At 50.8% G+C, this 24,661-nt stretch overlaps 1 protein-coding gene across 4 annotated transcripts; it reads left to right on the top strand.

The window, feature by feature from the left end:
* Positions 1-1,130: 1,130 nt before the first annotated feature.
* On the top strand, positions 1,131-23,003 carry TPM4 (tropomyosin 4). 4 transcript variants are annotated; one of them, XM_060008129.1, is made up of 9 exons: positions 1,131-1,293; positions 6,342-6,467; positions 10,764-10,897; positions 13,508-13,625; positions 14,193-14,263; positions 15,391-15,466; positions 17,249-17,311; positions 17,398-17,467; positions 21,573-23,003. In XM_060008129.1, exons 1-9 carry the CDS (start codon positions 1,180-1,182, stop codon positions 21,713-21,715), a joined length of 915 nt encoding a protein of 304 aa, XP_059864112.1. In that variant the 5' UTR covers positions 1,131-1,179; the 3' UTR covers positions 21,716-23,003. The 4 variants fall into 4 exon arrangements, with proteins under 4 accessions (XP_059864112.1, XP_059864113.1, XP_059864114.1 ...); XM_060008130.1 differs by having other exon boundaries at positions 1,133-1,293; positions 21,568-23,003; XM_060008131.2 differs by lacking the exons at positions 1,131-1,293; positions 6,342-6,467 and adding an exon at positions 6,724-7,001.
* The last annotated feature ends 1,658 nt before the right edge of the window (positions 23,004-24,661 follow it).

Below are 24,661 nucleotides of genomic sequence, written 5' to 3'. Positions count from 1 at the left end.
CCCTGCTCCAGTTGCTGGAGGGAAGGCAAAACAGGCAGAGGGGACCGAACATGCAAAGGCCTGGAAGAGGGGAAATGGCAGCCCTGCCTGGAAAGCAGTGGAAGGAGCTGAGCTGAGTGTGGGGAGAGCTGGGGGTGGGGGTGAACAGGAGTCTTGAGTGAGAAGCTAAGCCGCCTCCTGTTCCTGCCGGTGCTGGGGAGCCGGAGCCAGATTCGGAGTGGGAGAGGGAGGGGGCAGGATCTAAGGAAGGCATCAAGGGTCTGGTCTGGGCCCGCCTTGGCCTCCCAGAGTTTCCGAAAGAAAGACAGCCCGGGTCCATCTCGCCCCTGTGGGCTGGATCCACAGGGGCAGGTGAGATGACGGAGAGAGACAGAGACATAGAGGAGGAGATAGAGAGAGAGAGAGAGATACAGAGAAAAGGATACAGAAAAAGTCTGAGAGAAAAAGACCATAAGAGACGGGGAGACAGAGAGAGGGAAATGGAGACAGACACAAAGAGACAGAGAGATGGAGAGAGACGCAGAAACAAAAAAGAGATGGAGAGAGACACAGAGACAAAAGAGATAGAGAGAGACAGAGACAGTCACTGAAAGAGAGAGGGAGATGATGAGACAGAGACTGGTCAGACAGGTGGGAGTAATCCAGGGAGTCCCCCAGGGGTGGTAGCAGATGGGATGGGGTCCTGACCCCCCAATACCTGGAGGGACCCAGAGGGGAGAAGAAGGGAGGACAGGAGCCCTGTCACCGCACCACACCCCTACTCTGCACCCCCCCACAAGCCCTCTTCAGCCCACCCAAGCACAGATGGGGAAACAGACCAGCCGGCAGGCCGCCCTCATCCTCCTGGGCCGGCGCCGTTCCTGCTCACGCACGCGGGACCTGTGTCACCAGGTTAAAAACGGAAACGGGTCGGGCCTTTTTTTTTTTTTTTTTTCCTTTGAGAAAATCCTAGACCCAAATAAGGCGAGGGCTGTGGGGAGGCTGGTGAGCTGGCCAAGTCCTCCTGAACAAGCAAGCGAGTGGTGGCTGGCCCAGCCGGCCTGAGCTTGGGCCTCCTCCAAGACTCGCCCCGGAGCAGGGTGGCGCACCCTGGGGAGCCTATAAGGGCCTCTCCACCGCCCTCGCCGCTCACTTGATCCCACAGCCCTTCCTGCGCCTTCGCCCCCCGACTGCCCAGCCATGGAGGCCATCAAGAAGAAGATGCAGATGCTGAAGCTGGACAAGGAGAACGCCATCGACCGGGCCGAGCAGGCGGAGTCGGACAAGAAAGCTGCGGAGGAGAAGTGCAAGCAGGTGACGGACGTGCCTCTGCTGGGCTGCGCCGGGCAGCCCAGCACCCTCTCTGAGCTGGCGAGCTTCTGGGGCCGACGGTGGGGGTCTGGTAAATCTTAGTACTCGGAGGTTGGGGGAGACATAGGGGGTGATGCTCCGGCTGAGAAAGAGTGCTGCTTCGTCTTCCCTGGAGGGGTCTCTGGGCTGGGAGAGAGGGGGCCAACTGGACCCACTCCCGACAAAGCCAGTGGGAGCAACGCGAATGAGAGAGAGAGAGAGACTAAGAAAGCGTGTGAGGAAGAGAGGGGTGTTTGTGTGGGCTGGTTGTGTGTGTGCAAATGTGAGGGTGTGCGGATGTGTGTTGGGGTGAAGGCATCAGTGTTGGGGGGTATCCTAGAGGGGGTGGTTTGGGGATGCTGTGTGTGTGAAAGGTATTTGTGTGTGTGTGAGCATTTGTGTGTTCACATGTGTTGTGTGTGTGTTTCAGCTCTCTGGAGGGGTGAAGGTGACTAAGAATGTGTGTGCAGAGGGAAGCCTGTGCGTGCAATTGTTGGAAAGTGGGTGTGGAAGAGTACGGCTATGTTTGTGAGTCTGCGTGTGTTGGTGGTGGTATCAGCAGGGGTTTGGGTGTATGGGGGAGAGGCTGGCTGTGTGTGTGCTTGGGCAAAAGTTGACATGACATTAATGGAATGTGCGGGTGTCAGGGTGAGTGTGTGTGTGTGTGTGTGTGTGTGTGTGTGTGTGTGTGTGTGTGTGTGTTAAGGTGACTGTGTGTTTGGGCTGGCGTGCGTGCGTGTGTGTCAGGGTATGTGTGTGCCTGTTGGGGTACCTGTGTCAGTGTGGGTGACCCGGTGCCCGTGTCAGAGCACACTCAGGTGTGACTGTGCGTGACAGTCCGAGGAGAGTGGCCAAGTGTGGGTGCATGGTGGGGCCGGCTGTGACCAACTGCAGGGGCAGCTGAGTGAGGGGCTGGGGGACTAGGGCGGGTAGAGATTTGAGGGTGAACCTGAGAATCTCAATGTGTCTCTGTGTATCTGGGGAGCCCTTGCTGTGAGCCTGGCAGGGGAAGGCGGGGATACCTGTGGAAGGCAGAGGCCCCAGACCCAGAGCTTTGGGGACAAGGTTCCCGGGAGGCCCAGGCAGCCGGGACACATCAGAGAGCTAATGGAAGTGTCCTGGGCTGGGCCGTCCCAAGGCCGTGGCTTGGGACACAGCAGAAGTCAGCTGTCTGTGTCTGGGTGGCCAGAGCTGCCAGGGAGAGGAGGGAAGGGGGTCCTGAGCCCTCCCACAGTGCCCTGCCCCCCACGGCTCATCTGCACCCTTGGGGTCAACTGCCAAGCCCTCAGGAGCGTCAGGGTCTCGAACCAGCCCCAGGAGGCGCTTAGGACGGTACCACCAAGGGCCCAGCCCTGCCCATCCCAGGCGTCAGGCCAGCTCAGCAGGTAAAAGTGCGGGCTCTGAACTCAGGCTGGCCTTGCTCACAGCTTAGTCACTGAGCACCCTGGAGCAAACACCTTCACCTCTCTGTGCCTCGGTGGCTACTTGTGTGAAATGGGGAAGTGAAAGTGATGCCTTCCTCACCACCATGGGAGGACGAGGGGTGACTAGGCAGGTGGAGCCCTTGGCCTGGGACCCGGCACAGTGTAAGCGCTCAATAAACCCAGGATTCTTTCCCGCCCTGCCCTACCTCCCCTTTGGGCCTCCCCATCCCCCAGTGTCCTGGGGCTGCCCTAGGCGCCTGTGACACATCCGCACAGGACAGCCCCACCCCAGTTCTCCCTGCCATAAACTCTCCTCCTCCCTCCCTGGCAAACACAAACACCCATCCTGGGCTGGCCCTGAGCTGCCGGCTTCCATCCATCATTTAGCCCTTACCAAGAGGGGCTTAGCTAGGAATTCAGAAAAAAAGCAATTCTATGGCTCTAATTTTCACTAAGGTGTGAGTGACTGATAGAGCACACTCTACCAAGGTGCACACAAGTTCAAAAGGGAAGGCTCCTCAAAGCATCCAGCCAGCTGCACCGCCAAGGAGGCAGGGACAGGTTCTCTGGTCTCCAGCTGGATTTTCATTCTGTTCTCTTTTTTTCCACAAAGCTGCCCACTGGGGTGGACTTGTGCTCAAATCCAGGCCGGATCATCTCCTAGCTCTGTAACTCAGGGCACATTGCTGCCCCTCTCTGAGCCCTCAGTGCTCTTATCTGAGAAATGGGGGCAAACAACGCCTTCTGATGGCAGGGCACCCAAGATTCCAGAGGTCCAAAGCAGAAGTCTGAGCCCCATAGCGCAGATGGCCATTTCTGCCTGGGGCAAAGGCGGGAGATGGTGAAAGACTCAATTTATCTGGACTGCCTTATGCTTCAGGAGGCCAGAGAGCATGGGTCTTAGGCCAGCCTGACCCTCAGGGAACCTGCAGTAAAGTCCCAATTCCAAGCCCTCTCTCTCCAGTATGGAAATGGGACCAGGAGGCCCAGCCTGCCCACATCCTGCCCGCTCCCCTCCCAGGGCAGCGACATCCGCCCCAACTGGCCTTTGACCCCACATCCTGCCTCAGCCCTGCCCAAAGGCCCCATTTGCCGGGACTATGGTACGCAGCCCATGACCCTCCTGGCCAAAGTTTTACAGGCAGGGAAACTAGGCCCCAAGAAGGAAGCAACTTGAGGGAGACCTTGCAGAGTCAGTGCAAGGCTCAGCGCCCCCCCCGCCCCAACCCCGGCAAGGCACCACGCACCCGTACACACTTTGTGTGTGGAATTCGGACAGAGGGAAAGGAACCCGATCTGTGTCCACTTTATTTATTTTTCAGACCCAGCTCCAACCACTGAGGGGTTTGCAGTTGTGTCATTGATTCATTCTGCAAACTTCCCCCGGGGTTCTGTGGCGAACATCAGGCCCAGTCCCATACTGGGTGATGCTGGAGCCCAGACTGACCTCAGCCCCAGGCCTGTCTCGCAAGGAGCCCCAGGCTGGGGGAGACAGAACCAAACACGGAGGGCACCCCCTGCCTCAGGGGTCAGGGTTGGGCGAGAGGGAGGGACAGGGACTGGGGGCCCAGGGCAGCAGTGCAGGCCACCCAGGGGAGGGGGCTGGGTGTGGAGGGTCAGTGGGAGGAGGGCGTGATGGGCAGTGGGCACAGTATAGCCTACCAGTTTTGGAATCAGTCTGACAAGGGTTCCAGTGCCCTATCCGTATGGCGTTGGGCAGGTCCCTTTCTTGTTTAGGGACTCAGTTTACCCTTCTGTGACACGAGGCTTCAGGGGGACGGTATTTGTAATGTGTCTGGCACATTCTAACTGCTTCATAGGACTCTGCCTCCCTTATCACAGTCCCCACTCCTTGTTGTCCAAACTTTGCCAGAAAAAGTCGTCAAAAACAATCTTGACACCCAAATGAGCCCGACGCTGCAGAACCTGCCCTCACTTTTTCATGTTAAAAGAGCGTTGTGCCTGGCACACAGTTGGCACCTAGGAAATGCTCTACCACACAGATCTGGAAGGAAGTCAGGTGGACGCTGGGTCAGGCTGACCTGTCTTTAAGGAAACTGGCTCATTTTCTCAGTGAAAGTGGAAGTTCAAAAGCAGTAGCCAGGGCGCTCAGAGACCACCACGTCAAGGCTTCCATTTTGCAGATGAAGAGACTGAGGCCAGAAAAGGGGACGGGGTCATACAGCTGGGATTTGGAGTCAGGCTTCCGGGCTCCTTGCCTAGAGGTCAAGTCAGGGTCGGTGGACCCTGTCTTAGGCGGGAGCTGCGGGAGCTGCAGCCACTCTCCTCCTCCTCTGATCTCCCACCCTCTTTTCCATTCCCCAGCTCAGCGGTAGGACACTCAGTAGCCCTGGGAATGGGAGGCTGGGTGGGAGATTGGGATAGCAGCCCTTTTAAGAATTTGCACACATGCACGCGTGCACGCGCGCGCACACACACACACACACACACACAGAACCTGGCACATCTTGCACATTGTCTCAGGCGTGAACATGAGCAAGTTAGGGAGGGATGCAGAAAAGCAGGCCTGTTACGAGGGCCTGTTCAGATGTGGGTTCAAATCCTGTTCTGTGTGATCCGTGGAAAGTCACTCCACCTCTCTGGGCTTCCTGCTGTGAGGAGGAGGAGGATGCAGGGCCCATGGGGGCTGCCTGCCCACGTTGGGAGCATGAACAGGACCAGGGGTCAAACCACCTGAGACATAAAATCAGATCAAAGCCTGATCTGGACTGACCACCCCAGCCTAGAGTTACTGCAGGGGAGGGAGGTGCACAGAGGGAGGGAGGGAGGGTGCTGAGAAAGCTTTCTGAGCTGACCCTTGAGTGGTGTGGTGGGGGGTGATGGAGAGGTGAAGGGGTCTGTGGTTTGTATCCCACAGACCTGACCTTCTCAAACTGGGGGTGCCAGGAGGCTGGCAAGACTCTTGGGATAAACAAAAGAGGACTGAAAATGTGGGGAATGCAGGAGACACTTTTATTAAAACGAACACAAGCCAGATTGCAAGAATTTAAGAGATTTAACCTGAGCCTTCCAGGAAAGTGATCTTTAAGGAGTAGCTCTCTTCTAGTAAGCCCCCAAAGTCCAGGAGTGGGGGGCGGGGGCGGGGATTGAGCCTGTCAATCCTTCAGGGTATTTTGTGAGAACCACTCTCTTGGGCAATAGGGAACCATGGCAGGTTCTAGACAGAGGGAGGGTAAACATACTTAGGAAGATCCTCTGCTGCCAGTGTTGGGAAGGCTGAGGGTAGAGGGATGGTCCAGGCCCAGAGTATGAGACTCCCCTGAGGAGGCTGCAAAATTGAACGCGTGTTTGTAGGAAACTTGTCGGGACTTGTTTCCCAAAAGCTGTGATCCATTCTGCAAGAGTATTGGGGGACTCCAAAAAAAGATAAGCACAGCTGGTCCCAGGATAAGGAAAGGATGTGAAAGTCATATTAACAGGTATGAGTGGTGCGTTTATTGAGTGGTGCGTAACATTGTTACCCCTGTTTTACAGATGAGGAAACCTGGACTCCTATGAATGCGGGGGACGCCCCTGCGCCGCGGGGACGTGGCCCCCAGGCTGATGCGTCCCCCTATCTGTCCCCAGGTAGAGGAGGAGCTGACGCACCTCCAGAAGAAGCTGAAGGGGACGGAGGATGAGCTGGACAAATACTCCGAGGACCTGAAGGACGCGCAGGAGAAGCTGGAGCTGACGGAGAAGAAAGCCTCCGACGTACGTGCCCAGTAATGGGGGCGCCCGTGGCAGGGCCGGACAGGAGCCCCGGGGCCGGGCGGGCGGGAAGCGCTGGAGGAAGAGGAGGAGGAGGAAGAGGAAGAGGAGAAGGCGGTGCCTCCCGGCGCTTTCTCCAAATAAGTCCCGAAAGAGGGCACTTTCCAGCAGCTGCGGCCAGCGGTGCCGACGTCAGGCCCTCCCCCAGCGGTGCTGACGTCGGCTGCCCGGCCGGGTGACCTCATCGCCCCGACAGCGGCCGGGCCGGGGGCGGAGAGAGGCGGGGGCGGCCCTGGCGCAGGCAAAGGCTCTGGGGCCGGGGCGCGGCTGCTGCAGCTCTCGCCGGAGCCGAGCCGAGACGAGCGCCCGCCGCTGCCCGCCGCCCGCTGCGTGCGCCTCCGCGCCATGGCTGGCCTCAACTCCCTGGAGGCGGTGAAACGCAAGATCCAGGCCCTGCAGCAGCAGGCGGATGAGGCGGAGGACCGCGCGCAGGGCCTGCAGCGGGAGCTGGACGGCGAGCGCGAGCGGCGAGAGAAAGTGAGAGCCTGCGCGCCGGCTCCTGCACCCCCGGCTGCGGCGCGCCCTCCTTTCTTCCCTTATCCCGGCGCCGCCCGCTTCCCGCGCTCCCTGCGCGCCCGCCGCTGTCGCCCCCCATCATCGCCCCCATTATCCCACCTTTGCACCCTCGGGCCCCGGCGCTCCCGATCGCGGACCCGCAACCTGGGACCCTCTGCTGAGACCCGTTCCTCCATCGCCATCCTCCTTCCCTAGCCTGGGACGGGGGAGGGGGCGCCGCATCCGGGTCGGGCGGGGCCGGCCGAGCGGGAAATGGGGGGATGGGGCGGAGCGGGGGGGTGTACGCGATCCTGGAGTAGGGAGAGGGGGTAGGGGGCACCCTGCTGCCTTCCGACTCGCCGCTGGCGCCGGGGTCCGGGCGGGGGAGGGCGGGGAGCTGCTGCTCCACCTAGGAGCGGGAAGTGAGAGTGAAAACGTTGAACTTCCATTGTCTAGGGTTGGACAGGCCGAAACCGGGAGTGGAGCTGGGGGCGTCGCACTTTCTCGCCTCTTCCGAGGCTTCCCGGTTCCTGCCGAACTTTCCCAGCTGTTCCCAGGGGCGCGGCGGCGACGTGTCTGCTCCAGACTTGGGGCGGAAGTTCAGTCCCGAGCCGCGGGCCTTTCCCTCCCCAGCTGGTCCCTGTGGGAACGCGGGCCGCGGAACCCGCCTTCCTCTAGAAGACCCTTGGAATGTTAGCATGGGGCCCCCGACCCAAGATCGTTTTGTGTGCGGCCGCTGCAAGTTGCGGGGCTTGAGGCAGATAATGGGGCTGAATGAGGAGGGGGCCTCACCGCCCCCTCTCCGCCCCCTGATTGCCCCTTGGGACGGGACAGGTGGTGGCCACCAGTGGGGCTGGAGAGAGGTCTGTATTGGTGTACTTAACTGCTAGGAGCGTGTCTCCATCTACAAAGTAGGGATGACAATAATGCTGACCTCAAGGATAGTTGGGAGGGTCTCAGGAGTAAAACCTCCCTACATGGCAACTGGCATATAGTACGAGCTCTGTTACTGGACTTTTTTCTCCCCTCGTTCTACCCCTAGAGGAGCTCACAGCCTAGTGGGGGGGGGGGGCAAGGAGAGTCAGACAAATAAGGCTGATTAACATTGTGGGCGGGGTGTGTCTGCGTACTGTTATGGGAGCATGACAGAAGTAGAGAACCAGTGGGGTAGGCTTCAAAATGGAGGTTGAACAGTCTTATAGAATAAATAAGAGTTTTCCGGGACAAGAGACTGTGCAAAGACTCAGAGGAAAGAAAGTTGGGGGAGAGGGTGGAAGCCCAGGGTCCCTGAAAGCTGGAGTGCTGGGACTCAGGGTGGGTACCCCAAAAGTGGAAAAAGTGCCCAACCAGATGGAGCTGCCATGTGTACTGACAGGTCTGGGGAAGAGCCCCCCAGACTGTTTCTCCGCTGGCCAGAGTCAAAGCATTTAATCCTGTAAGGGCTGCTCTGGCGTGAAGAGGCCTCAGAAACCTGGTGTAAGCCTCCAACAGTAGCCAGTTTGGCCTCTTTCGCACACGTAACCGGCATAACCCTCCCTCTGATCTCATCCCAAGTCATCTCTGGAGGACAATTACTTCTGCTTAAAAATGGCCCTCAGCCGTGAGCCAAGACTCAGGAGCGGGACAGTCCAATATGGGAGGAGAGATGTTTTTGGAAAGTTTCGAACTTCTTAAAAAGTTCACTTTTCAAGGCATGCTTCTCTTGATCAGGAAAGGGGAAAAGCCTTAAGAAGGTTCCTGGGCAAAAGGAATTGAGCCCAGGGGGGAAGGGGGGGGCACTTTTTCAGTCTCTTGTAGAGAAAGCCAAGAGCCGGCGTGTGGCAGACTTCTGGGTCTGCCTCCCAACAGCTGGTTTCGTTTAGATTTTTGTGTGATTAACCGACATCTTCCTGTTCCTTTGCCACATGTATCTAGCAAGCCTCTTTTACCTTATAAGGGAAATCCTTTGTAGCGTGTAGAAGCTTTGATTGCAGGAAGGGGTGGAACCGAAAATGACTAGCAGTGACTAGCAGTTTTTCAAAAATACATATGTATGTATGTATGTATGTACATATATGAATGTATCTCAGAACTGTCTCGATTCCAGATAGTTGAAAATGTGCCCAAAGCTTGGTTGTCGGGATTCAGAATCCCCCACGTAAAGAGGCAGTGTTTTGTTTTTTTTTTAAGACTACTCGTGAATCAAGCACCTCTGCATGACCTAAAACGTCCGTTCCTTGACTACTAACGGGTATGAGGGTTCTTTTCGGGGTGACAAAACGTTTGGAATTAGATAATGGTGTTGGTTGCACCATTTTGTGAGCGTACTAAAAAACACGGGGTTGGGGGGAAGTCAGTTCCTGCCCCAGTTGCTGAAGGAGTTAAGATTCATCTCATTTAAAAAGAATAAAAAGCACCCACTCGTTGGAACGAGTGGGTGACATTTCTTAAAATAGTTCATCAGTGGTTTAAATGGATTCCCCAAACTGATGTTGCAGAGGAAGTTGCAATCAAAAACACCTGTGGGAGCTTCTGCTCCCCCTGCTGCTAGGACTCCGGAGCTAAGAAAAGTTTCCTGACTCTGTGCTTTTCAGCAACTCTGGCCTTATTCTATTACTCCACGGATTTTTACAGCCTTCCCCAGTTCGGAGATTCTCGTCTTGTTATGAAGAAGCCAGGGTAGCTTTATATTTCTCCCGTCGGTTGAGCTCCATTTTACCAATTTGCAATATTCCTAAGTGTGTGGCCTCGAAGCCCCTGCAGGACTCAGAGCACAGGTTCGGCGAGGGAAGAACCCTGGGCTGGGGCTCAAGAAGCCGTTCCCTACCAGCTCTGTGACACTGAACCAAACTACTTCGCCTCACTGGATCTCTCAATTTCCCCAGCTGTAAAATGGGTGAGATACGTGAGGATTAAATGAGGTGAAACCGTGGCAGTAAGAACTGCACTTTGTGGGACTTCCCACATGCCAGGTGCAATGCCATACCCTTCCTTTACAGTCCCCACAGAGGCGCGAAGCAAGCAGGCCCTGGGATAGGGAGGCTCAGAGCAAGCCGTGAAACGACCTGCCCAATGCCACGTGGCTATAAACTGGCAGAGCGGGGATTCTGACCCAGCACACTGTGATCCTGGAGTTCTTGCTTTTATGCACGCCACCATATTCCCTTCCTTGTAGGTGAAAACATCTTGAAAAGCCACTAACAACATTCTGACATCCCTCCCATGCCTGTAACCAAGTTTTCTTTCCTTTCCTTTCTTGTATCTTTTTGTCCCAACATCTCTCAGCCAGGCTTGGTTAAGGACGGCGTTCCAACCGGGCCGCCCCCAGCCTCCCTCCCAGCTGTATGGCCAACATGTAACTGAGGCGTCCAGATTCTTGCATTTGTCTTGCCATTCAGGTGGCTGGGAGCAGACCTTATGTGACAGGGTGAGCTGGCCACTGGTGGCCTTGCTCTCTAGAAATACCACGGAGAGGCCAGCACCGTCCTCTTGGAACATACAGCTTACTTATCTCTCTCTCCTGTATTGACTTGACAGACTGTCCTATTGTGGTAGATGTTTGCTGACATTTGGGGGAAAGATCATATGGAAAATTCACATTCTCCAGATGAGACAGAGTGTGAACTCCTTATCACCTGGATTCCTGGGTGGGCTTTGGCAGGGGAAGCGGGTTAGCTGGGGGAAAGGGCACTGTGTGAGTGGAGGGCTCCTGCTGCTAGCTGACCCGTTTCCTTCTTAACCTGGCTGCACCTCTGACCTCCCTAGGCTGAAGGTGATGTGGCAGCTCTCAATCGACGCATCCAGCTCGTTGAGGAGGAGTTGGACAGGGCTCAGGAACGACTGGCCACAGCCCTGCAGAAGCTGGAGGAGGCAGAAAAGGCTGCAGATGAGAGTGAGAGGTAAGGACGCTTTGAACCCAGTGGCATTAGCGCTTGCTTCTGGGAAACGGGGATCGTGTTGTAGAGCGGACCTGCCAGAGCTGGGGTGAGAGTAAATGAGATCACACAGACCTGCACGTGTGCACATACGTACAAATGCGTATGGTGTGTACGTAGGTGCAACGCCTTGTAAACCATCATGCTGTAGGTAGGGGCATTTGATGTGGTGGCTCCAAAGGAAAACGAACAACAGGCAGAAGAAGGCAAAAAATGGACACGTATAAGATTGCAACTGCAACTGTCACTGGCAATCAGTTTGCAGAACGCTGCTTCTCACATTCTCCCTGAAAGTCGCTGTGCGTCTCGTCATCAGTGTTCTCAAGACATCAGTTTCCAGGGTGATGTGAGAAGGCGGGGGATGAAAATTTGGAATAGGCCATCTACATAGATGTTCGCTGGCAGTGCTTCAGGCTTTGGGCTACTGGACAGCTGTGTGTCAGGGACATGCACGAACCAGTCCCATTAATATATTTGCCACTGACAGAGCTACGCTGCCTCCAGAAGGGTACTGTGTCCTCCAGAGTGGGCAAGTTCTCTGGCACGCCTTGGCGCAGGCTCTGGAGGACTGAGGGCAGATTGTGTAATTCACAGAAGCAGCTGTCTCTGTGTGGTGGTAAATGGGTTCCTTGTGTGGTCATGGTGTGGGCTGGCCCATTGGGCCTCGTGTATCTGCCACATCTTCACAACAGAATTCTCACCGGACCCATCCACCATAGTTTTCTGGTATATACTCCTCCCAAGGGTTCATTCCCGATTGTACTGTTGTGACCATACCCTGGAGAAGCAGAACCAACCGGGGAATCTTGGAGATTGACTTTTCGAGCTGCCCAAGTGGGAAATTTCTTCCCGTGCAGTGGAATAGTCCTACCCAGGGCACAGATCTCTGCTTCAGCCACTTAATAGAGGGAGAGGGTGGCCGCTCAGGGCAGTCACAAGGAAGTGTGAAGGATCCAGTCACAAGTTGCTCATGGCTGTGCCTGGGGCCTAGATTAGCTGCTACCGTTGTTCACAGTCAGACCAGCCTGGCCAGATTGTCTCACTTCTGTGACCTCCCCAAGGCAAACCACTAGAGCCTGGGAAAGCCCCTCACTTATTGGTATCACGTTACCAGAGGCCTTTGATGGTACCCCTGTTAGACACTGCTGTTTCGGTAGAAAGAATCTTATACTTGGGAGATGGAGAATCTAGATTTAAGTTCTTCCAAAAAGCCACTGCCATTTACTGTGTGGCCTTGGACAAGTCACTTTGATCTCTCCACTGCTGCAGAGGGTTTTCCAAACTTGACGATCTTGAGGACTGGTACAGGCATGGACAGTGTTTTGATAGTCAGCTGAGAATGGTAGTGATAGTCCGAATGCAAGTATTTGTTAGAAGTATATGGTGGGGGTTGGGGTGGTGTGATGAATTGGGAGATTGGGATTGACACACGTACGCTAATATGTATTAAATGGATAACCAATAAGAACCTGCTGTATAAAAAAATTAAATGATTCAAAAATTCAAAAAAAAAGAAAAGAAGCATATGGTCCTCTGCTGTGGGCAGGCACAACACACGTCGATACGTTATCCAGCGCTGGCCTCTTCTTTGGAAGTATCTGATCTTACCTTGTCCACCCCAAGCAGTGCAGGCTAGAGTGAGCTCCATTTCATGGTCAAAAGTTGTAGGAGACTTCCAGCCATCCCCAGGACGCTGTCCTTTCCAAAGTGGACTTCAGTTCAGTATCCACTTCAGTTCAGGCCTTCCTCACCCATCACTTTGTGGGTACCTGCCTCTTACCTGGTCTTCCCACTGCAGTCCATCCATCATTCTGGTTTCCACTCACTCCTGCTTTTGAAACCCTCCTGTGGTTCCATGTCCCCTTGGCATAAAACACTTAGTGTGTCGTTCAAGCAGCCTATGGTCCAGCCACCCTGACCTCCCTGCCATATTCTTTCATTCCTCTGGGGCTTTCTTGTACAGCCCCGTCTCACTGAAGAATACCTTTCCCCTCCTTGTTCATTTGTGGACTCTCTTCTGGGAAGTGCCTTGTCTCTCTCTCTCTCTCTCTCTCTCTCTCTCTCTCTCTCTCTCACACACACACACACACACACACACACACACCACTTCACTGCAGCAGAATTCATCATTCCAACAGCCAAGCTGGGCCCAGACCTCCGATCACATCGTGGTAACTGCTGGCGTACAAGTCCCCCTTGTTACTAGTTAGTGAGAGACTCTATAGGATGGGAGCGTGGACTCGAGCCACATCACCAGTTTGAATCCCAGCTCTGCCACTTACTGGCTGTGTAACCTTAAGCAAGTTATTTGCTTAACTGAGTCTCTCTATGCCTTAGTTTCTTCCTCCGTGAAATGGGGATAATGTACCTACTCTGGGGGCGGGGGTTGTGAAGTTTGAGGCACTTAGTGCCTGGCGTTTGGCAAAGATGAAGTGAACGTGAGCAGCTCTACAATTTCCTGTTTGGAGTACGGTTCTTGGTAGATGTCAGAGAAGTGTTTAGATGAGCAGATGCATGGAGGTGTGTGATGAGGCGGTAATGTATGGAAGTAATGACGAGGTTTGCTCCTTGCAGAGGAATGAAGGTGATAGAAAACCGGGCAATGAAAGATGAGGAGAAGATGGAGATTCAGGAGATGCAGCTCAAAGAGGCCAAGCATATTGCTGAGGAGGCTGACCGCAAATACGAGGAGGTGAGTTGGGGTGAGTGGGGCTGGTAGATGGCAGCAGCAGGAAGTGGGGAGGAAATGGATCTGTGATAGGGAGAACCCTGGGGCCGCCTAAAGGAAGTTCTTGGTCAGCTCAGCTGTCCTTCTGTGTCCACATCTGTTTTCCTAAGACAGCCACTTGGCTAGGAAACCATATCTTCCACGACGCCAAAAGTCCTGGGAAATTCTGTGACACTCAGACAAGTGGGGACTTAGACTTAATGCGGAAACCAAGTGATCAGATCCCTTTTTTGTCCTGCAGCTTGGTGTTAGGCTAACATGGGGAATTGTGGTCCCCAGTCGTGGGTCTTCAGGCCATGAAAGCTCAGTTGCTCCTTCTGCCTGCCCTCATGGTCCCATCTCTTCCTTCACTTCCCGGGGCCTGAGGGAGAGAATTTAGATTTTCCCTGGGACTGTCTGAGTCGGAGAAGCAGCTGAAAGCCCCGCGTTGCAGATGGTCTGGGCGTGGCCTTGCTGTCTGCACGGGGGAGGGCATTGAACTAGACGTGGCTCTCAGGGGTCAGTCTTGATCGATCCTTCCTGTCTCTGCAGGTAGCTCGTAAGTTGGTCATCCTGGAGGGCGAGCTGGAGAGGGCAGAGGATCGTGCCGAGGTGTCTGAACTGTGAGTGGCAGAGCAAGGCTGAGTGGCGCCCAGCTCAGCTCCGGGGCGGGGGTGGAGCTGGGAGGGAGTTGGTTGTGTTGGGAATGGATACCGACCAGGGCCTCTGGTCAAGTGGACGGGCATCTGAGACTCATTGCTCAGTGCCTCCTCTTTGCCTCCATGGCTGACAAAGAATGATGGGCAACTGTTTGTTCTTACTGCCCTGGGCAGTGCTGCCCACGTGTTGACTCTTCCCACAAAGGTATTGGGAAAGATGAGTGAGACAGGGAGAGCAGAGAAGCCCAGAAGTCCGTTTTCCCAGAGAGGATCCCTCAGGAGGCTGTGCCTTCTTTTTTTTTTTTTTTTTTTTTTGGTGGTACACGGGCCTCTCACTATTGCTGCCTCTCCCGTTGCGGAGCACAGGCTCCGGACGCGCAGGCTCAGCGGCCATGGCTCACGGGCCCAGCTGCTCCGGGGCACGAACCCGTGTCCCCTGCATCGGCAGGTGGACTCCCAACCACTGCGCCACCAGGGAAGCCCTGTGCCTTCTTAAGGAAACACTGAGGGCAGGGTGCCATGTCAGTGTTTAAATGCCTTATTCTTGATGTCATTGTTGGATTGGGACACATTCCTGGGGGGAAAGGTGAGAAGGTTGACCGGAATCCCCACAAGCTCCCCACCAGAAAACCAAAATGCCTCCCCCCTCGGACTTGGGTGAGGAATCCAGCTCCCCGGAGCATTCCTGCTGTGCTGAGAGAGATCTGGTTTCGAAAATCCGCTCCAACCTTGCTTCCTGGAGTGTCCGCTGTAAACTCCGATTGCTCCCAGCCCCCATCTCATTCTTAAACACCTTCCGGAGTCAACCACATCAGTCATAGATTTCACAAGTCCCTGTTGCCTCAGACTTGGCAGGAGCCCAGGAGTGCTTTACAAACCTTCCAAATACTCCTCGGCCTGCCGCGCCTTTGCCTGGCATGATAGGGTTTTGATAAACACACAGCGCTGTGTCTCAGAAAAAGCCATTAACATTTTTCCCCCCCGCATTCCTTCTGGGGGCCCCTGGAAGTGCGATTCCTCCTTTTGAAAACTTCTTTTAGGGGAATTGCCTGATGTAAGATAAGACACAAAAATCCCTTGTCTTTGGGCAGAAAATGTGGTGACCTGGAAGAAGAACTCAAGAATGTCACTAACAACCTGAAGTCGCTAGAGGCTGCATCTGAAAAGGTTGGTGGTTGGCTTGAGCTGGAGGGTGATTTGCCGGACTTTCTTCTTTTCTCCCCCCAACGTACGCAGGAGCGTGCTAGGGTATCAGGGATCTGACCTGTATTTGCTAACAGTAGCTTTGGTGCCCAGCAGCCAGGTTTTTCCCCTACAGAAAGAGGTGTCCAGCGGCTAGATTTCCCCCCTTTTAAGATGGGGTCTTAGCACCATCTTTTATCTCTACCTCCCGGAAGGTGGAGATGGAATGAGACTGGGACCTGGCCAGGCTCCTCTTAGGTAGATCTGAGGATCATCATATAGATACAGAGCCTACAGAGCCTCACTCTCAACTGAATCCCTGGGTTCCTCCAGAAATACTTTCTAGAAGGTCGAGCGGCAATCAGGGGTGGAATTGGGCTTTATTAGCTGAAACAGTACCCAAAGCAGTCATTACAGGAGAGAGCATTAGGAGCAACGTACACGCTCTTCCATGGCCTTCTTCCCACCCCCCGCCAACCCCTGCATCCTCATCTATTCCTCATTCTCCCTCCTCCTACTCCCCTCCAGTTGCATTGAACTTCAGTTTCACAAACATTCCATGTGGGTCACCTTCAATACCTTGAACCTGCTGTCCACTCAGCCTGGGGTGGCCTTCCCTTTGCTCTCTGCTTGGCAACCCCCTATTCATCCTTTAGGCCCCTGCATGAGAGGCCCTCCCTGATTGCTCACCTAGGTTAGGTGTTTCTCAGCTGTGTAGCCCCACCTACTTCTTTTCCTATCATGATGGTTGATCACATCTATCAAAATTAATTGCATGCCTTCCTTGCTAGATTGTAGGTTTTAAGGACAGGGACTATGTCTTGTTTAGAGCTGTGTCATTAGTCCTAGCGTTGTGCCTGGCGTATATCTCATACTAGGATAGGTGGTGAATAAATGCAGACCACATATGTATGCCAGATGCTGCCCTGGTCACGGGGAGAGATGCTACAGTGATGGTACGGCTTCTGTTCTTGAAGATCTTGAAGTCTAGCTGAGTAGAGGGGTTGATAAAGTAACAAAGTGCAGTGGGGCTTCAACAGGGGGACTACACAAAGTTGGGAAAGGTGTCACGAGGAGGTGACGTTAGAAAAGACCGTAGAGCGGGATGCTGGCCAGGAGCTCAAATTCCAGAGTCAGGTTCCAGTCACGGCTTGGTCACTTCGTAGCCACGTGACCCTAGACAAATTAGCTAACCTGTCTGTTACTCTTTACTCTTCTGTAAATTGGGATTGATGATATCTAGCAACATAGCAGGCAGTTAATGAAGGTTTGCTACTATTCATCTGAGTCGAGCCCTGAAAGACAAACATAACTTCTGACAGATAGTAATGAGGAATGGAACATTCCATGCTGGGGGGCCCAGTTGTAGTCAAGGGCTGGAGACCAGAGAACACTCAGAATAGGGCTAGGAAGTGGCCAGCACCTTGGGGAAGCTGATGGGAAGTGGGGTTGGAAACATAGGTTAGGCCAGCTGCTGCGGAGGGCCTTGAGTAGCCTATTTCCATGCAGTCATCTGCACCATATTCATCACATGTGTATCCTGAGTTGTCAGCTCAGGTCTTGAGATCAATACCAACCCAGAGGGATCTCTCCCGGATTCTCTGAGTTATGCACACATTTCTTCTGCCTGGGAAGGTGCCTGTCTCCACTTCTTAGGCAGGTTCATAGCTTCAAGCACACACTTTTCTCCGAGGAACAGGGAACATGCATTCTTTGTGCTTTTTTTCCCTTCCTTTTTTAAAAGCAGTGTTTTGGTCTCTCCCACAGTATTCTGAAAAGGAGGATAAATATGAAGAAGAAATTAAACTTCTGTCTGACAAACTGAAAGAGGTGCGTGTGATTTCCATCCAACTAGTTCAGGTTTCTCCTGCGGCTGGTCTTAAAGCACTCATAGTGACTCCTTTCTTCTGCCCTAGGCTGAGACCCGTGCCGAATTTGCAGAGAGAACAGTTGCAAAACTGGAAAAGACAATTGATGACCTGGAAGGTATGAAATTACCATATAATTATGTTTGCTCTGCCTCCCTCTACACGACACATCCCCAGACAGTTGGGGGGAATCTGGAAAGGCTGATTTGGGCTTCGTCCACTTTAGGATAGCAAAGTGCAGAGTGATGTCACATGTGGAAGTCTGGAGCCCTGGAATGGAACAGTGCAAATCAAATTCAGACTAGGGTCGCCATTTTTCAAGAACTAAAATATTTCTGCTTAATTAGCTCCACATGTGAGTAAAGAGACCCAAATATGGCTGATTCTTTTCAAGTCTTTAGAATTTCCTTTAATTTGCTCATTTCTGACACGCCTTGCATTTTTTAAATGCCTTGCATTTTTACAGAAGCTCTCTCCCAGAGAGTGCAAAGCTTATCACTGTATGAGAAAATGGAAATTTAGAGACCGTGGAGACCTGAATTAAGACTCCAGTCTGTGAGTCTGCTGCCCACATATCCCAGAATTTCTTGAAGAGTTCCAGCTTTAAAAAAAATTCTGTCCCATGTTCTTCATGAAATAACCCAGAACTTCCAGAATCTTGGGGTTCAAACGAAATCTCCCAAACTGCTTGTCCCACCCAGAAAGGGTACAGAACTCATTCCTCAGACCATGTGTCCCAATGTTTGATTTAGGAAGTGAGGTTTCCATATAAGGGAAAATGCCCCATTCCAAAGTACAGCCTTTGGACTGGATGACATCATTGAAAGTCAGAAATAACCTGGGGTGGGAGATTGGTGGGGAGAAGCTCTAGCCATTTCTAGTCACCACTCTTTTTAAAGGTTCATTATGGCTAACCCCCTGCAGAACTTCACACCACTTAGAAATCACTCCATAGATCTTTTGCTTTCTCTTTTGTGTTACACAGGACACGACTTTCTCCTAGTTCATGCTTTGTTTTCTCACTTTTTTTTTCTTCCTCTCGTTGCTCATGTGTGGCACTCCATTCCGACCCTCGCGTTCTGTACCCTGTACCTCTTCTTCTGAACTCTCTCCCTGGGGACCTCCGCCCTCTAGACGAGCTATATGCTCAGAAGCTCAAGTACAAAGCTATCAGCGAGGAGCTGGACCATGCTCTCAACGACATGACCTCTCTCTAAGAGGCGGCTGGGGTGCTGCCCTCTGTCCTAGCAATACTGAAGTCTGCCTTCTCACTGTGGTGCCTATACTCCTGTGGGCTTCTAGAAGCTAGAAGCTCCAGTTTCCTGCCTCCTGGTTTGACCTTTCAAGCCTTCTTCTGCTGTGTCTGTGACTGTGTGACAGAAATAAAGACAGGCAGTCCTCACCTTCATGCCCTCTCATTTTCATTTTCTCCACTTGCCGCTTTTGAGCCATAGCTATGAGGCCCTTGACCATGATTGCAACCAAAAGTGAGTGGTTCAAATGAAGAGCTCGTTTCAAAAAGAAAATTATGCCCACATGATTCTTTTCTGACAATGTAAAAACAAAAGCCAACTTGGCCTGAGCTCTCAAATGTATTAGCTAACTGTATCTGCATGCCAATAGCAGTTTTTCCTTAAATAGAAATTATGTTGAATGGAGACTCATCCAACCTCCTGAGCAGCTTAATAGAGTCAGCAGAACTTGCAAAAACCAGCAGGCTTATCGCTAAAAAGAGGCTACCTTTGGATGGGGCTTCATCTGTGGATTCAAATAGCGGCAATGGCATTTTGGTCTCCTTAGTCCTCCTTTTCTCATGTTTTCTCTGTGAAATACTTGGAGAGTGGTGCCTGGGGTTCCCTATGTCTTCATTGTTCACTGAACACCTCTCCAGTTCCCAGTCCTGGGAGGAAGCTCACCTCTATACCCTGCCCTTAGAAAACAACTATACAAGGAATTAAAGGGCATCCCATTAACAGGGCAAAGGAATGGAAGCTGCTGGAATGCCAAACAAAGGAAGTGAGGCGATTCTTTCCTGAGTTCCAAACGAAGTTGCCTGAGATGCTAACATCTATCTCCCCTCATACTTGAGTTAACTAGAGCCAGGAACCTTGGTTTAGTGACAGCTCATAAAATTTGCGTGTGGGTGTTAAAAGCTCACACCTATGGTGACCAAAAGCTCATCAGTTTTCCCAAGAGAATCCAAATTTTAAATAGTCTGTCTGGCTCTCTCCTGCACCCCACCGCTGCCACCACCTTAAATTGTCCCAGAAACACTGACATTTTGATGTCCAAGCCGTCTTCCAGACTGCCCCTTGAACCTGAAAATGGCATGAAAAGCTCCAGTGAGATCATTAATTTTTGGTCACTATAGCTTGTTATTCCTCATCCAGTAATTTTTTATTTAGGTGGGAACCTCTGTCACAATTCTTTATATTCAGTCCTCCAAAATACATCTTCCCTAAACTACCCATGCCGTTCCACCTCCAACCTTTCTCTGTTCCTAACTGCTGTCCACCCTGAACTTCTACATAAACCACTCCCCTCACATATTCCTATACATATGCCCCTGGAAAGATTAAACTGTGTAGGGGTAGGTGTTTTTTGTTTTCTCTCTCTGCATACTTGTTCCTGGGATTTTTCCAGCCATATGTAGCCTCCACCCTTGGAAATAACCGCAGCCCTGTCTATCCAGTCAGTCTGCATAACTAAGCACCTAGGTGGAACTTCATTTAGTGATTAGGGCTACGGAGATCTACTTCTACCTGTTGACAGCGTGGGGGCCTGTCCCATTCTCAAGGGCAATTAACACTTTCGGGGAAAGTTAGCCTCAGACCTAATGATAAAGTAGATGCCAGGGAATCCAAGTGGCAAGGTGTGAAGTGAGGTCGAGATTTGGAGTTGGGAAACCTGGGTTTACATCCCAGCTCTACCATTTTAGCTGTGCAACCCTGAACAAGCTGCTTAGCTTTTTTGCAAAAACAAAAGTGATAGCTCAGTGGTTGAGGATTAAATAAGGTAATGGAGAAATTGGTTCACACATAGTAGGCCCTCAGTTACTTCTGTTAATCCAGACTGGACAGGCCCAAGTAACTGTCCTCTGAGAGAATCCTCCCATATCATAGTCACTAGATTAGATTTTTAAAAGTGCCACATCAAATGAAAGGTTCAGTAGCTTTAGTTGAAAGGCTGCCATCTTTTGCAGTCACTTTTATTCTTTCTGAACATTTCCAAGCTGATCATATCACATTTTATGAGGCATTTTGCTTTCCTCTGGTATTTGAATAAGTCTTGCCCTAGTCCTTATCAGCCATCACTCATTGCAAACCAGTTCTCTCTCATGCTCTGTCATGCACAGCCCTAGATGGCATCTTAGATTTTTGGGTTTTGTTGGGTTTTTTTTCGTTTGTTTGTTTCATCACCTCAATTACTTCATAATGTACCTATAGGCTGGCTTAAATTTCAATCATGTTGCATTTACCTGCAGTTTGACTACACTGCTATGGACACATAGAAACAATAACACAATTATGCGTGGAATTTAAACAGCCATTCCCAGAAGCTCCAAAGGAAAGATGGGTTACAGGATTATCTCTCCCTACCATAAGCTCAAGGATTAATTAACCAGCACTAGGGAGAAAATGCATTAAGTCATCCATATCTTAGACTAAAATCTGTGTAGCATTTCATAAGTTCTGAAGCATTTCTCATTTGTGCCTCATAATAACCCCCATGCCACACAATGGTATTATTATCCCCATTTGATAGATGGGGAAACTGAGACCTAGAAAGGTTAAATGGCTTACTTCATTGGCCCAACTGGGGCTTAAATCCAGGTGTTCTGACTCTAGGATTGCCAGATTTATCATATTAAAATATAGGACACTCAGTTAAATTTGAATATCAGATAGGCAATGAATAAATTTTTAGCATAAGTATATCTCAAGCAACATTTGGGATACACTTGTGTTAAAAAATTTATTCGTTGTCTATCTGAAATTCAAATTTAACGGAGCACCTGTATTTTATTTTGCAACCCTATCCGGCTCCCAAACTTGGCATTTAGTGTCTGCTAGTCCACGGTGTTCTGCTATAATTAAAATGTAGAGTACCTTCTCTGCTCTTTCACTCTGGCAATGTGGAGTTTAGAAACCTTTTTTTTTTTTCCTTTAACAAAGATGCTTATTAATTTATTTTTCCCTCATTCTTAATTCTCACCAGAAAAGCTTGCCCAGGCCAAAGAAGAGAATGTGGGCTTACATCAGACACTGGATCAGACACTAAACGAACTAAACTGTATATAACCAAAACAGAAGAGTCTTGTTCCAAAAGAAACTCCAGAGCTCCGTGTCTTTCTCTTCTCTTGTAAGAAGTTTCTTTTGTTATTGCCTCTTCGCTTTGCTGGAAATGTCAAGCAAATTATGAACACATGACCAAATATTTTGTATCAGAGAAGCTTTGAGCACCAGTTAAATCTATTCCTTCCTTTTTTCAAATGGCACCAGCTTTTTCAGCTCTATTTTTATCCTTAAATTGCATTTATTCCTAAGGTAGGCAGGGTATTTCATATTGAGCATACTCTCTTAAGACTGAGGGCATTTGGTTCCTGGGAGAATAGACAACCTCACACTTTCGAAACACAGATTCCGATATCTAGTCATGGGTCAGTTTAAAAGGCTGAAGAATATTCACCATCGGTCACACTATAGGAGGCCAGGGACCGTCACATTAAAATGGGTGGGGATTTTCCATCCAGAGCAAAAAAGGGGGGTGGGGGTGGGATTACTATGGGAAGTCATAAACCAGAGAGGTTAACCTGATCATCCTGCCTCTTTTCCACCCTCCACCGTGCAGAACAAACATCCTCTGAGCAGTCAGCATGAGAATGCCTGGAAAAGAGTCATAATAATTACCCAGATGTTTTCGGAATAGATGATTGATATGCTCTTCTCCATGCTTCTTTCACTCTAAAGTTGTTCTCTGAGGAGCTAATGTTTTATTCCAATAATGACCCATGCTTATCTGCTCCGATATGAGGCCATCCACTCAGCAGGAATGAATGTTGTAGAATTCAGTCCTATTCAGAGAAGCCGTATCAAAAACACTGCTAGCATCAATAATTAAGACTCTTTTTCTATAAACAAATATTGGGCAGAATGGCGCTCTCTGACATCAAAGTAAAGATGAAAAAGTAAGTGGCCTAACTTCATCTCCTCTATACTCCAGGGACTGGCAAATTGGAGATTTACTTATCTGGAATTTTAATTCCTTCTTCAGGACGAAGTTAATCAAAGACCAAGAAACTCCTGATTAAACTGGATATGGAGTATTTTGTAGACAGGGCTGCACATTTTGTCTTTGTTAGATTTCTGCTTTCTCAGTTAACATCTCAGAGCTGAAACATTCCACATTCCCCAGCAGTGTGGGAGCCAACTCAAGTTTACAATTCTGACTAAAAATCACCCTGCTTCTAGCTTATCCAAATCCCCTGCCCCTCACTCCTATTTATTAAGCATCACACTACCCAGGAGATACACTAGCAAATTGTGCAACTGAATAAAACCCACACTTTTCATTTAGATTCTTGCAACTGTATCATATGTAATAGTATCACTTTTTCTACATTTTGGTCAAATAAATTTTTACATAAACTACAATTTGTGTGAATTTTAGAGTGTGTGGGGACATACACAGCATTATGGTTTGACAAATGTAAATGGGATAGAAAGGAAAGATAACTGTACCAAGAACTCAGCAAATGTTATTTATTTGCTGTCTACCATGACTACCTGATATAAGGATTATGATCTCTATATTACAGGTGAAAGCTCTTTGCCTTAGTAACTCAAAGCTCCTGTCCTTTGTTATCCCCAATCCTGCCTGAGCCAGACTAAAAGAATGAGGAAGATTTTAATAGACAAGATAGGAGCAGGAAAGATGGTCCCTATCACTTGAGTCACGAAAGCACAAGGCCTGGCTGGGTAAGGTTTTCTCTGTGTGACATATAAAAAAGAAAGAAGTAGGAAAGCTGGAAGGTAGGCGGGGTCCACACTGATGAGAGCCTGAACTTAAATTAAGTTGGTCCGGAGTGGAGAGCCACTGATCAATAATCAATAAATAAAAGAAATAAATTAGGAAAATCCACTTAGCATGCATTGTCAGGAAGGACTAGAGTGGGGTAGACTAGAGGCAGGAAGATCAGTTAGAAAGGTATTTCAGTTAATCCAGGACAGTGCTTGCCAGACTGGAATAAGAAGGAAGAAGTGATCTGAAGGAAAGTAATCTTTAGACTTGGCTTACTTGGATGGCAGGAACTTAAAGAAGAGTGTTAAGGGTGGCTGCAGTTTCACTACCTGAATTGCTTTGAGGTTTGCCTTAAGATCTGATCTTGGGGAAGGGGGTTAGGGAATCCCAAAGAAATGAAAGCCTTTAAGACATGAATGCAGTATGCAAACAATTTTTTTTGTTACCAAGTACAGTTAAAAACATTTCCTTCATTTTAATTCAACATTTGGCTGACACTGTGAGCTTGTTTAGGTGGTAGAGGCAGGGAATGTCCATGAATAAAGTATAATGCCCCCCTCTAAGTGCCCTACCACTGCTAGATTGAAGTTCCTCCTCTCCCTCCTCCTCACCCCCTTGGGCTGTAATCTAATCTCAGTATACTGCTTTAGTCATCCTGGTGCCTCAGCACCTATTATAAGTATTTAATGTTTGTTAAACTGACATGTCTCAGCTCTTGGGGAGTTCCCAATCCCATGAAGTGTGGGTGGGACAAAAGGTGAGGTTAGGACCAAACTGTGAGGAATTTATCCTGCCAATAGACCATGGATGGATATTGGATAAATGTTTTAGACTAAGCTCACTGCAGGGTGGAATCTGGATTAGAGAACGATCAGGGAGAGCAGTGGAGAGATGTGATGATCTGACGAGCAAAAGAAATAGAAGAGGGCTTCCCTAGTGGCGCAGTGGTTGAGAGTCCGCCTGCCGATGCAGGGGACACAGGTTCATGCCCCGGTCTGGGAAGATTCCACATGCCGTGGAGCCGCTGGGCCCGTGAGCCATGGCCGCTGAGCCTGCGCTTCCGGAGCCTGTGCTCCGCAACGGGAGAGACCACAACAGTGAGAGGCCCGCGTACCACAAAAAAAAAAAAAAAAAAAAATAGAAGAGCAAGGAACTTCCCTGGTGGTGCAGTGCTTAAGAATCTGCCTGCCAAGGCAGGGGACACGGGTTCGATCCCTGGTCTGGGAAGATCTCACATGCCACAGAGCAACTAAGCCCATGTGCCACAACTACTGAGCTCACGTGCCACAAC

The sequence above is a fragment of the Delphinus delphis genome, chromosome 3, assembly GCF_949987515.2.
Source record: "Delphinus delphis chromosome 3, mDelDel1.2, whole genome shotgun sequence".
Lineage (NCBI taxonomy): Eukaryota > Metazoa > Chordata > Mammalia > Artiodactyla > Delphinidae > Delphinus > Delphinus delphis.
Note: the sequence above shows the minus strand (reverse complement) of the source record. Positions and strands in the feature narration are given on the sequence as shown.